At 43.9% G+C, this 13522-nt stretch overlaps 1 protein-coding gene across 5 annotated transcripts in view; it reads right to left on the minus strand.

The window, feature by feature from the left end:
• Window positions 1-2551: 2551 nt before the first annotated feature.
• USP32 (ubiquitin specific peptidase 32) overlaps window positions 2552-13522 on the minus strand; it is a 63220-nt gene continuing 52249 nt past the window's right edge. For all 5 annotated transcript variants that reach the window (XM_038157800.1, XM_038157797.1, XM_038157796.1 and 2 more), the window contains 13 exons: window positions 12983-13156; window positions 12319-12493; window positions 11590-11741; window positions 10885-10996; window positions 10491-10702; window positions 9995-10179; window positions 9553-9639; window positions 8524-8644; window positions 7671-7862; window positions 6833-7124; window positions 5992-6401; window positions 5605-5697; window positions 2552-4941 (listed from right to left, as the gene is read on the minus strand). In XM_038157800.1, the coding sequence (XP_038013728.1) occupies window positions 4768-4941; window positions 5605-5697; window positions 5992-6401; window positions 6833-7124; window positions 7671-7862; window positions 8524-8644; window positions 9553-9639; window positions 9995-10179; window positions 10491-10702; window positions 10885-10996; window positions 11590-11741; window positions 12319-12493; window positions 12983-13156 (2379 nt within the window). In that variant the 3' untranslated portion in view covers window positions 2552-4767. The remainder of the gene's footprint in view (window positions 4942-5604; window positions 5698-5991; window positions 6402-6832; window positions 7125-7670; window positions 7863-8523; window positions 8645-9552; window positions 9640-9994; window positions 10180-10490; window positions 10703-10884; window positions 10997-11589; window positions 11742-12318; window positions 12494-12982; window positions 13157-13522) is intronic.

Here is a 13522-nt window from a genome sequence, read left to right on the forward strand (position 1 = left end):
TTGGATCCTTTTTCTGGCCCAGCAGCAGCAGCAGCTTCCCTTTGTTGTTCTCCAGCTCCCAACCAACACCCACGCTCCATCTTTCCTGCAGCTTCTCCTCAGGAGGCCAAGGTTGATTTATAAGACACATAAATATTTTCCCCAACTAAATACTGTGTTAGGTGAAAGCACAATTTTCATTGCATGCTAAACATAGAGGAGATTTAACCTAAAGCTCTGCTTTCTATATCACATTCCAGCAAACATTCAACCAGATTACCCAGAGATGCAGCAATTCCTGGACAAGCTTCTGTGGGATGTAAAGACTGAGCCAAACCTGTTGCCTCAAACCTTTTCATGGAATAGAATCCACCACCTATTTGTTGGTTTAGTTCCTTTCTTCAACCTCAGTTTGACCAAAATCTCTCAAATTCACGGTGTAAAGACAATGTAATTTGCAAGGTACTTTGAGGGAATAAGAAGCTGGAGAAAAGTCAGGAAATACTTGGGATTTAATAGCTCTATGCAAAATAATACCTTGGTAAGGGCCCCAGGAGCTCCCTGTGCTTCCCCTGTTCAGGATCAGGGAAAACCAGAGGATTTGAACCTCACTCAGAGCTGAGAACCAACACTGAGAATGTTCACAGCCGTTTAGAGGCACTGTTTCCAAAATCCAGAAGAAGCCATCACGCAGCACAGCTCTCTCAGCCACTTCATTTGGACTTTGCACCCAATAAAAACCTAACGCTGAAAAAAATTTCAGCAGCACTGAGATAAAAAATATCAGAGTACAGAGAGTGCTGCATGGCCAGCTCTCACAAACACTGACAAAGGCTCTGAAGCATCTGCTGCTGTTTATTTATTTTTTTTTTTCAGGGAAAGGAAGTGCATGAACTCTGACCACCCAAAACAGCTTGTGACCCACCTGGGGTCATCTCTGTGCTCTCATCACGAGTTTTAAATGCACTGGTAGAAGTCAGGTGAGGTTCAGTCTTCAGGTGTGTCTGAAATGACCCTAAATATAAATAAAACCTGCATTTTGCCAGAAGTTTTCCTCATTGGTTTTCTATGCTCACAACTCCCAGCGGAATTTAATTTCTATCAAATCTAGAAGCATCCTTAATCTGTTTTCTCCTTTGTGACTCATTTTGCTGAAGGGACCTTATCAAACATTGCTTTTCATTTTCACAAACAGGAAATCTTTTACACACGATGGAGGAAGCCAGAGGCTTGTCCCAAACAAAAGGCACAATCTCCCCAGCTCCTGACAGGTTTTTATTTTCCTGAAACGATAAATCAGCAAGCATGGATGGCTGCATTTTACTCACTTCTTGCTTCAATTTACTGGACCTGAGGGAAAAAGGGTAACAAAAGGTGTAATTAATGTAATTAATATCTACGTGGATGCTCTGGGCCCCAGGCCAGCGGCTGTGCCTGGAGCCCAGCACGTTCTCAGGACATGATCACAGATAAATCTGGGATATTTTGATATTTAGACACAGGGAAAAGCAGGGATGGAGCCTCCTGTGCCAGCCCAGGCGAGGACAGGGAGCAGGGCTGGAACAGCAGCTCCAGAACAGATCCAGCTCTGGGATTAGGATGGAAAATGCCTCTGGATTTTGGATTTACCTCAAAGTAACAGAGGGAAATTCATGACAGGAACTACTGTAGCCCATATGCTTTACATTGAAATGAAACTTTCAACCTGGAAAATTCCCAAGTGACCCCAGAGAGGCCGTGGGGTGACCACAGCCAGTAAGAATGACCAGTGCTCTGAGAGCTGATCACCAGGAAAGAGTCACCACCCAGCGCTGCACCAGCCCTCCCATCCCAGCCACAGATGGCTTCACTTCCAGAGACACTCTGGGGATGCTGGTGCGTGCTAATCCTTGGATAAATACCCGCTGAGCATCTTCAAGGCTGTAAAAAAAGAACAATGGTTCATTTCCAGCTAAAGAACCCAGGTGATGCGTGCTCCTGACATCAGCTCTGTGCAGACTTTGGTCTGGTTGCCAGCTCAACCAGATCCCCTTCCTGCTCGGGGAACAGCAGGGCTGGCAGTGCAGCAGGGCTCTCCCATGCACAGGGATGGGCTCTCCCATGCCTGCCTGCCCAGGGGAAGTGTCCAGCACAGGGATGGGCTCTCCCATGCCTGCCTGCCCAGGGGAAGTGTCCAGCACAGGGATGGGCTCTCCCATGCCTGCCTGCCCAGGGGAAGTGTCCAGCACTGTCTGCAGTGCCAGCTGCGTGGGCAAACAGCCCTGGCTGCTGCAGGGACACCTCAGGCACCAGGACTGCACATCAGGTACCTGCACAAAGACACCAGAGCAAAGCCTTCCTGTACCTGGGGGATCGCTTCACTGCTGCCACGGATTGTTTTCAAGTAATAAGTGTTATTATCATCAACAAAATACCCAACTTACCTTTTGTAAACAATGAAGAAGCTGCAGAGAATTGCTGGATGCATGCCCACGCTTCAGCTTTTGGACTGACAAAGGCATTTAAGCTTCACAGAAGCAGCACAGACACTTCAAAGCAGGAAAACAGTTATTAAAAATTATCTGACAAGAAGTGACACTTCATCTGCATCCACAGTATTTAATTTGTTTGAATAATATAGTTACAGATAAACAGGTTCACTCCATATACAATTACCAATACCTTTGTTTTAATACAGCTCATATTCCAGTACATCAACACTATTTTATTTACAAGGCATTTATGTACATTAACATCTTTCTAAAGTCAGTGCATTGTCAATAAGTTTTATACAATAATTTACAAAGTGAATGTAGTTAATAGTTAACTTAATAAATTTACTACTAATTCTTGAATTAATTTAATTTAAAAAATTAATTACAACCAATGTAACAAACACAGAAGATCAAATAACATTAGTAGATTGTGCTACCTGCTTAAATAAAACATTTTAAAGTAAATCAGTTGAAAATCTTTCACTTTTCATGGAGTTTGCGGAGGGAGGAGTAGACAGGTGGGTGTTGAAAAAGCTTCTAACCTAGAAATTCACTAGTCATGTTTGCTTTTCTTTAGGCTCAATGTTCAGACCACTTTAAAGATAAAAGACCATAGAGGATAAGGAGCAACACCTGACGGGTAAGACGAGACTCATTTTGGAACAGATCTGCTGTCCCCAAAGAGGCACAACCTCCAAAGGCTGGGAGGCTCTGCCTGAGCAGCCAGCCAGACCAGCTGATATCATCACCAATGGATAAACCCCAGATCCTCCTGGAAATGATAAACTGCTGAAGGTTTGGCATTCTTGTCAAACACCCCAAAATGAATGCAAACATGAATGGCAGAGAACCAGGCGAGTAACAGTTTTGTTAGTGAAGGTACAAAAATCTAGAGAACTGGGAAAGATGATGTACGACAAAATTAATAAGCTGCTTAAGCTCAGCTGAAGAACAAAAGGCCAAAAGAGTGAAAATTTTAATCTTCATTCAGATATGCAAACAATTTAACACTGAAAATGTTTAAAGAAATGCCTGCTCAAAAAAAATCAACCCTCTTTTCTTCCAGTCTCTGCTAAGACTCAGTCACACTTCCCTTCATGCAAGAAGCCCCTTGAATTCCAGAGCATGTTGCAAGGGCATGGAAAGGAAAGCAACTCTGGTTTAATTGCAAGTATTTGCATAACCTGTGTAACAAACAAACAAAAAGAAGCTGATTTGAAAAGGCAACCAAATTTTGAAAACAAGAAACTGAGTTAGGAAACCAATAAAAAACCTCCATCCATGAATGCTACGACAGCTACCTGACAGCCACAGCTTCTTGCTTTGAAATACACGGCGGGTACTCACAGCCATTCACTCCAGAGCCCTTACAACAACAACAACAACAAAACCAAACAAACCGTGGGTTTCAATCGAATCAGATGCGTTTTCAAAAGTGCAAATTTCAAAAGCAACAACACCAGTCATGAAACATAAGCTCAAGCATCTCTCCTTCCAAAAGCTGGGAACGTTTTGTGCAATGTGCACATTTTAAGACACCGTGAGTGTAATCACAACTACTCTCTCCAACCTGAAGCTTCTTCTTGAGGCAGCTCAAAAAAGTTTGAGCCAGCACTCTTCAGGCAGAAAAGCCATTCCTGAAACATGTTGATCTGCACAGCCAACACGTGGAGAAAACACAAGTATAATAAACCATTCAAGTGTAGAAATTAATCTCTTCTCAAATGATGATTTGGTTGTGCTCCCAACATACAGAAAGAAAGCAACTGACACACATCAGTGGTGGCAAAACTGGAAACTTCTCTTCCCCATGACAATAATTTGTTTCCATTTGTGCACTTTTCCTTCTCTCGCCTTCCCCGTTTTGCCAATAAAATGCAATAAAACTGCAGGAAAAAGGAGGTAGCAATATCATGTTGTCCAAAGACAACACTAGAAATTGTTTTTCCCCGTTACCTTAAACCTAACGAGAGCCTCGGGGGGTGTTAGAACAGTTGGTAAACTCTACACTACTCTGTTTAGCTCTTATTTGGATGTTTAATTTAGCTCTTATTTGGTCCTAGTTGGCTTTTCTCAAACCATTGGATTTAAAGGCCAGTGGCAGTCTCAGATGTCCAACATCAGAAACGTTTCGAGCATGTAGTGAGAAAACAGAACAAAACAATACTACTGGATATTAACTGCTTAACCAGGGGCTCTTTTTGTGCTTTCAGCTCACAGGGGACAATGACAACCACAAGCTGCTCTCTGTCTCAGTCACGGCCTCCCCGGGGGCACATCCCGGGGTTTCTCCCCCAGCCCGTGGAGCTCAGGCTCACTGCAGCACGCAGTACTTCTTGTAGTCGGACTCGAAGTCCTCGTCCATGCTGCTCGTGTCTGCCATCTTCTTGCCATCGATCTTGGGCAGGAACTGGGCATAGTCCACCCCCTGCTGCTCGTAGAACAGAATGTAGGCAGAGTCCGTGTCGATCTCGTCCGGGTGCAACTCCTGACACAGGGAAAACAGCCACACAAACCCCATGGGATAACTGCTGCACTTCAAACACACACTGCTGCCTCCAAAAGGGTATTTTTAACTGGGTGCAACATAAGGAATCCCATTTCTGTCTCCCCTCTTTGTTATCTCCCTCCATGAATTACTTGGGAACTCTGACAATTTTATAGTGATGAATGCAAATACTTAGAAGTGTCAGAGCTGAGTTATTCACCAATTGAACACAAACTGCTGCCATCATGGAAATGTATTCCTGGCTTTCCATTCTTAGTCATTTTTCCATCTTTGTACAAAATAAGCATCTTCCCTTAACTGTGGGAGCAGCTGATGAGCAGATGTTACCCTGGAAAAAACCTCACGTACAATTTCAGCTAATAATTTTAATATTAATCTGGTGCAGCTTTGGAGATGCTCCCGATTTCAAACAGCAGCTCTCCACAAATGTTTGAGTTAGTGGAAGGTGTCCCTGCCCATGCCAGAGGGGTGGAATGGGACGAACTTTAAGGTTCCTTCCGTCCCAAATAATTCCGTGATTCTAAAGTTTCTTTAGCTAGAATTTCTGATTCTAAATTTCTTCAGCTCTGGGTAACCAAGGAAAAAATTATTTGAACTAATTAGAATAACGATGTGAAATAATGAAGAAAAGAAGTGCTTTACCTTGCAGCTGCTGTCATTGTAGCAGTACCACTTGTTGTTCGGGTTTTTGGCATAAGTGACGTAATGACCCCCTCCCATAATTCCTGAATGGCACTGAGGAAAACGAAGAAAAGAAACCCTGGATCAGAAATCCAATAAATGATTCCCAAGTTCATTATCCGTGAGTGAGCCATCACGACAATCTAGACAGCTGGAGCTGACTAACTTTACACACACAAGCAGAACAAATCAGCAGAGACTTCGTTCACCCCCAGCTTTACAGCGAATTTCTGGCGCTGACTTTTGCCCTCCTTCCCTACAGATCCCTGTGCTGGCACGACCCAGCAAAGGCACCTGGTTAGAGCAGCGTGCCAGGGAGGCAGCCGTGGCAGAGGAGCAGCCACCTACCGAGATTGCATATAGGTTGTAGATGGGGTTGACCCAGACGTCGTCTCTGTCTCTTTGGTCGTCGGCGGCGTCGTCCTCGCTGTGGTTCTCGCCCTGCCCGTTGCTGAGCGAGCTCTGCTCCCACAGGTACCCGTTGGCCAGAGCCCCCTCGCTGTCCTGCCCGGGGTACAGCTCGCTCTGGCTGCCCCCCAAAGCCTGTCCTTTAGTCAGGGCATCCCCCTGCTCGTGCTCAGCACCGTTCTCCCTGTTTGCAGCCAGGTTTTCCTTGCTGCTGGACAGTTTGTTTTTCCCCAGCTGGGGCAGCCGCAGGCGCCCTTTGCCTCTCCCCAAAGTCCTTGGGCTGCTGTTGGGGCTGCTGTTTTTACTTGAGGGGCAGCTGGTTCCACTTTTCCTCCCCAAGGATGGAGATGCTAGGACAGAAAGCACAGAGATTACTAAGGTGAGTACAAACACAGTTTAGATTTCTTTTTAAAGTGTTTTTTTTTTTGAATAGCCAAACATTAAACCCCACTGTTTCACTGCATCTCATGAGTAATACATAGAAATTAGACCCCATCTTTGTGCACACACATCCATACTCCTAAAAACTGAAATTTAATTCTTTTATGCAGAAGCACATCCCTCACTAATTCCAGCCCACTTACACAAATACCAGTATCTGCTGTCACTGAGCAACTTCTTAAATTCCCTTTCATTTTTTATGCTAAATCTTCACTAAGAAATATTTCCAAGTGTAGTACTTTGGCAAAAAAAAAACCCCAAAACATTAAGATTTTGAACATAACACTTTTCCCCTCCCAAACACCAGCACAGAGTGGAATTTTCCCCAGTCATTCCCTACCTTTGACATTGTTGAGGACAGTAGTGTTTAGGGAGGATGGACTCCTGTTCAGGGTGTCCCCTTCTCCTGCTGTGCCAGTGATCTGCACATCTGCTTTCCTGGCGTCCCCTTGGCCAGGCCGTGCTTCAGGAAGGCTCTCAACCTGCAGGGTGAGCTGCTTCCTTTGGAAATGACTCGGATCCCTTTGTACCAAAAAGGCACTTGGGTCAAAGTTTTCTCTGGGAAATTTAACAATTTTCTGGGATTTTATCCAGCGGCCGTTAACAAACTGAAATCTTTTCAGGTGGATGATCTAAGGGGAAATATGGTAGAGAAAATGATTAAAGGGGGGCAATGACATCCCAGTGAGGATTTTAACTGTTCAAAGAGAGCTTTTCCCAAAACATACACATTTTATCCTATGCTAGTAAAAATAGAAATTTTTTATTTGGATTTTGGGATTGAGTTGGTAAAATATGAAACTAATATTTTCATGTGGAAATGATGGCAAAGGTTGCTTCAATTCAGTGATCAGCACTGTCTGTTTTGAATAAGCTACCAAATGTGAAAAATAAGAACTGCAGGTGTTCCACAACCAGAAAGGAGATCTTGTCACCATCTGAGCATGAGCTGTCTCAGCTGACACTGAGCACAAACCACCACCATTTCCTGCAAGGCAGCAGCTAAAAACATTCTAAAGGACTTGAGGTTTGCTTGATTTGCCTGCAAACTCAGTCAGTGCCCCACCTGAGAGCGTCAACAGAACAAATCATCTTATTCAGAGCAAGGCAGCTTGGCAGATTTGGGAACAACGTGCTTTGGGTTTGCTGCTGAGGAGGAAAATGACACAAGATCCTACCAAAATAGGGGGAAGTCTCCAAAGATCCAGTTTTTTGGTGGCCAGGCAGTGGGTCTTGCACTTGGAGCAGTAGTACATCTCATCCTCCCCCAGCTCCTCCTCGCTGGTGAAGGCTCTCAGACAGCTGTCCAGGTTGATGGGCTCTGCCTGGGCTCGGCGGCTTTGTTCAACACTTTCATGTTCTTCCACGATCTGAAAGGGAGACAAAAGTGTCCCTGACTTGGAAGTGTAACACACACTGCTCAGAGGAGGGCTCTCCTCACAGTGTCACAAATAACTTCGCTGGGTTGTTCAGAATTAAAGATAAAAACGAGATGTGCTAAGTTTTAGCAGGAATTTCATTTCAGCTTTGAAGAGGCAGATAAAAATAATTCACTGTTCTTATACTTGGGCTCTGCTCATAAATTATCCATAAGGCACAACTTTACAGATAAAACTCACAAATTGGAACAGTTATTCCAGATTCACCCAGCTACAGGCTTACCTTCAGATGTGTTTTGTTGCCTTAATGAGGAAATAGGTTTACTCACATGCAAAACTGTTTATAGTTACAGAAAATTTATCAAATTAAGATATTTTGTAATGTATCATGTAATATATTATTATATATCTTGACTAGCTTAAAAGCAATTCAGAGCAGACAGCAAATGCACTGCTGTGGTTCTTTAAAAGCCTCCCTTCCACACCATTAGACCACGTAAGAGGTCTAACATCAAGACATCGATTTATCCAGACTACACTGCCTTTGGTTTAACAGAAAGGGCCAAAAGCAGCATCACCTCACTAACAAGGCTGCAGCGGGTGGCGTTTCAGAGGTGCTACCAAAGAACAAAGGTTTCTGCTGGGATTTTACCCGTTCCTGCGAGGTCTGGTAGCGCAGGTGCAGCGCGGTGGGGTCCCAGTCCACAGCAATGTAGGCATTGCCCACACAGGCCCTGTCCTCTGTGCACTCAATCTTACAGCCGCGGCAGAACCTGAATCAGAGAGGTTGGGTGTGGTCAGTGCAGCTCCAATCACTTCTACATTCCTCCAGTTCTGCTCCTTGTTTTGCCTCCTCTGCACCCTCCAAGCTCCGGGCCTCGCCTTCAGCGTGAGACATTTTCATGCAGCAGTGCTCAGGGTTATTTGTGTTTTTAATGCAAAACTTTACCAGAGTGAGGAAGGGAAGCAGCTGCGTGAGCTCCACCATCTGCCTGCACATGATCCACTGGAAGGTGTCCCTGGCCATGGAAGGGTTGGAATCTTTGAGGTCCCTTCTATTCCATTATGATCCAGTGCTGACCAAACCCAGCTACACCCCCAAAAACTCCACTGCTCTGTCTCCACAAGCCATTTTCACCATGATAACTAATTCTAAGGGCTATAAAACACTTGTTTAAAAATTAGTTTGTGGCCTGAATACCTTCCAGCAAGGGTCTGGAATTTTCATCAGCAAGTCTTTGTTTGTGGGCAATTCCAAGCATCCTTCAGGGTGAGTTTCTCATTGCCCATTTTAGATCTTACCCTTCAAGTGGCAAGGGACTCACAGGGGTAGATGAATTACATCTGAAAATCGGGGTTTGTGTGAATCCCCCCCAAACCATGCAAGCCTGTGGACATCCAAGGCTGCAGACAGACACAGAATATTGTAAGGGGTTTGGATAATCTCATTTCTGTCTCCTAATTTCAAGTTTCTGTGGCAGCAGAACTTTCAGCTCGGCAAGTCATAAAAGCTGTGCTGCAGTGCAGGTCTGCCTGGAGAGAGCTCTGGTGAAATTACATTCCAGATTCTTATTGTTTGATATTACCTCTGAAGTCTGAAATGTACCTCAGACCCATTACCATAAATTACCTTTCTGCTGGAGTGATTCCCTGCTGTAAATGGAAAAAAAGGACAATTTACCTGTACCATGGACACCAAGCACAAGAATTTCCATCCTTCTGAACTACCCTGAGGGTGAAGGGGTATTGATACCCCATGCTGTCATCACTGAAACAGAGGAGAGCACAGCATCAAACAGCAGCACTCTCACTGCAATCACCTCCCTTCACTGGCCTTGTTATGATTACTTAAAGAAAACCCCCAAAATCACAATTTTGATCACAATTTACTATTAAAAGCTGCTTTTCCATGGCTCAAATTGATCAGATAGAAATAATTATCAATCACTGGACAAGAACGAAGCCAACATTTAAGTGCAGCTACATTTAACTGTACTAAAGAGAATTTCATTTTAATTACTGCCATTATTGTGAGAAACCAAATGAACACCATTTAAAATCTTGCAAGCAAGTGTAAGGCACTGTACTCCAACTCAGATGCAAGGCCGAGGTGCCCAACTCACCAGTCCTGTGCATGGTTACTGGCTTCCTGAGGAGGGAGGGGGCTGGCCAGCCTGGAAACCTGGATCCACACAGCATCATACAGGTCCCTTTTGCGTGTGTGAACCGTGCAGGGAACAATCAGTGGCATCCCAAAGAGACTGGGCCTGTTCTTCTGAGATGAGAGAAAATACAGCTCCGTCCTCATCTGTGGGAGCAAAAGGAGGAGTCAGATGTGAAGGTGCATTAACTCCCAGTGCAATAATCCCCTGGATTGCTGGCCTTGTGACTTATTTCAGACCTTGGCAATTAAGATTAATCAACAATTGCCTTAAAACTACTCTGATTTCAGTATTAAATACTGTAAATTTTGATCACTGACTTGAAAACCATTTCTATTTTACGGTATGATGGCGAGGTTATCTGACCACGTCACACATAAACGTGTACAATTAGCACGCGGACGTGAAAAAATTCTGCTTGTTTAAAATTTCTTCCCAGGCGTGCAAGGCCACTGACCATCTTCCTGTGCACTGCAATGATGTATCCTGTGCAGGGGCTGTCACACAGCGAGGGCACGTGGCCGTTGAGGGTCCAGCTGGGCGGGCTGCGCTCCGTCCCGCACGGCACCACAGTGTTTGGCATCCCATTGGGAATGAGGCTTGGCTTGGGGACGTCCCCGTTCATCAGGATGGTGGGGGCTCCGTTGGCTGGTGGCCCAGTGGAGGTCTCTGCAGGCAGACAAATAAATTCTCAGTTATCCACAGCAGATCAGGGATTTTATCCCTTCCATTCCGCGTGGACACCGGGCACAACCCGCACGCGTCCTTCCTGTAATCCTCACTGACTGAGAAACTTTGGTCTGAGCTTCTCAGCGGCTCAAAGGAGCAGGAAAAGCAGAGCTTTGTCTCACCTGTCTGCACAGGGCTGGATGCTGAGGTGGGGGAGCCTGGGATGGGGATCTCAAACGCGCACAGGAAGCCGCTCACCGACAGCCGCACCTTCTGGTTGTCCTGAGGGAAGTTCTTCAGGAGAGAGGGAAAGCTGCTCAGGCACTTGCACACCTTCATCTGGGACCAAAATGTGTTCTGTTCTTCTGCAAGCTGCGTTCATCAGCTCCTCCCTCCCTCCCTCCCTCCCATCTGCCTCCTTCCACCGTTCCAGAGGAATAAAGCAACCCAAGCCCTCTGCAGGAGTTATCAGTGGTCTCTAATCACACCCAGAGCATCTCCTTTCAAGCACTTTTAATTTACAGCACAAAAATCCCCCTGGAAATATGCACACACGCTGTAAGCCAGTCATTACTTATGGTCCTGATGTTTAAATGCAGTGTTTAAACTCATCACAGCACCTTAACTTGAGATTTATTACCTCAAGATGATTTTTTCCCCTAAAAATATCATTAGCAATCAATTTTAATCTATTTACAGCAAGCCAAATTACTGTTTAAGAATGAAATAAAAGTTCATCTAGAGACATAACTAAGCTGATTTTTTACCATGCTTGTAGTTAAATTATTTCACAGCTCTTATAAGCAAAGTTTAAATGCTAAAAATGAAGAAACAACAAAACCACCCATGGCATGTTGCAGCAATAATTAATCTTTTTCTCTTTTTACCTTTATATTGGAGCTGTGCACCTCTGCAAGCAGAATCTGCTCTGGTTTGAGGCCACAGAGTTCACTCAGCTGTTTTTTCAAGCCTGTGTACTTCTCATCCATGTTCAATCTCAGCCCGTATCGAACAGGAGTGGTACCATCTAATTTAATTACTTTAAAGGGGAAAAGAAACACCCTGGTCAGCAGCCCAGGCAGGTTTTAATGACCATAATACATTACAGCTCCCCACTTATTGGAAAATATTTTTTCCCCACTTGAACAGGTGATTTATTTCATTTTGTCGGTCAGTTTTTAAGGTCTGAAGGCGATGTCACAATGTCAGAAAATCTCTTGCTGCATAGGCAGTAGAAAATGGTTTCAAAATTTGTTTCCTCTTTCCTTTTGCCCCTTTTCCAGCAATCCACAGCTCCTTCAGAGCACAGTTAATGACCCACATTGTATTTTCACCCCTCTTTTTCCTCCGGGCAGATTTAGGACAACCTCCACAAGAGAGGGAAGTTCTCTAAATTCCCATTTAAAAAAGATTTTATATTAAATCCTTCAATCAAGACTAAAAATGAGCCATCCTTTTCTGTTTCTAAAGGCTTCATCTTGGTTTAACAGTGTTCCAATGAAAATTCTTGCACTCTTAAATGACTGTATTATTCTAAAGTAGTAACACAAAATTTGATGTTTTACAGCTGTTCCACTTACACAGATTTTATTTGAGGAAGGACACACACCACTCACCTGTAATTTCTAGGTGCATGTAGCTGTCCATTGGCAAAGGCAAGGATAAAAAATTAAAAGGGTCAAACCTAACACTTATATGCCCACAAGTTTTACATTTCACTTGTGACTTCAGCTGCCCATGGAATAAATCCACAACGATGGATCTGTTTCTTCTCAGATGGTTTTCCCAGGCCTGAAATGAAGCACAAAAAATAAGATACCAAGTTAGAAACTGGAGATTACTTCACTGGTCTCCAAAGTTTCATTGGCCTATGGGAGTTAAATTATTTCCACAAAAGTTATTTCCTAAATTTTAATAAATGTGCTGTGACTAAATAGTTCCTAAGTAAAGTTCTCGACACAATAATCAAGGTATGACACCATTTAAAATATTTCTGAGGGGATCATCAGGCGTCTTGAAATATTTTGATACTCCCTAATTTTGAGTTGTTCAAAATTGTTGTCAAGTGTCATCTTCATAATTTTATTACAACAATTAAAATGCATTTTCAGCTCAAAGGTGAAATCATCTCTGTAAATCACAGCTCTGACAAGATCCAAAAGGTGCTACAGTCCCAAAATATTACCAGAGGCAGCCTCATCAACAATTTCTCAGCTTAGTACTGCAAGGAAGAGAAAAAAACACACAAAAAGCAACAAAGGCAAAGATCTGAAGCCCTACCTCTGCTGCCACCTCCCAGTCTGGCCTGCCATCACTGTCCTTCAGCTCCACATATGGCTTATCATGGACTCTGTTCAAGTCCTCATGGAGCCCATCCAGGAGAAAAGCCAGCAGCTCCTGGGAGTCTTGCTGCTGAAAGCCATTAAATCTTGGAGCATATTTTGCTATTGTCCACTACAAAAAAAGAAACCAGCAGAAACTTATTTAATATCATATAAAAAAATGTAAAAACACATATTGTAGATGAGACAATTAAACACAAATTTAATTGCCAAGAGCTGAAGGGAGCCCCTTTGCTTTCAGAACAAAAGCTCATTTCCAGGTAAATTCATCACCTTTTGTACCTGAAAAGGGCTACAAAAGCCCCTTCTTATGGCACAACTGGTGGCATCCCACATAACTCCTTTGGTTATGTGGAGTTACAAGCACAAATCCCAGCAGGTCTGATGAACACTGGCTCCTTCTAGGGAAACCTCTGAGTCTCCAAACTGCTACAATACAGGTAACGCCAGGAAAAAGTGCACTGAATTTCTGCTTTTT

The sequence above is a fragment of the Motacilla alba genome, chromosome 19, assembly GCF_015832195.1.
Source record: "Motacilla alba alba isolate MOTALB_02 chromosome 19, Motacilla_alba_V1.0_pri, whole genome shotgun sequence".
Taxonomy (NCBI): domain Eukaryota; kingdom Metazoa; phylum Chordata; class Aves; order Passeriformes; family Motacillidae; genus Motacilla; species Motacilla alba.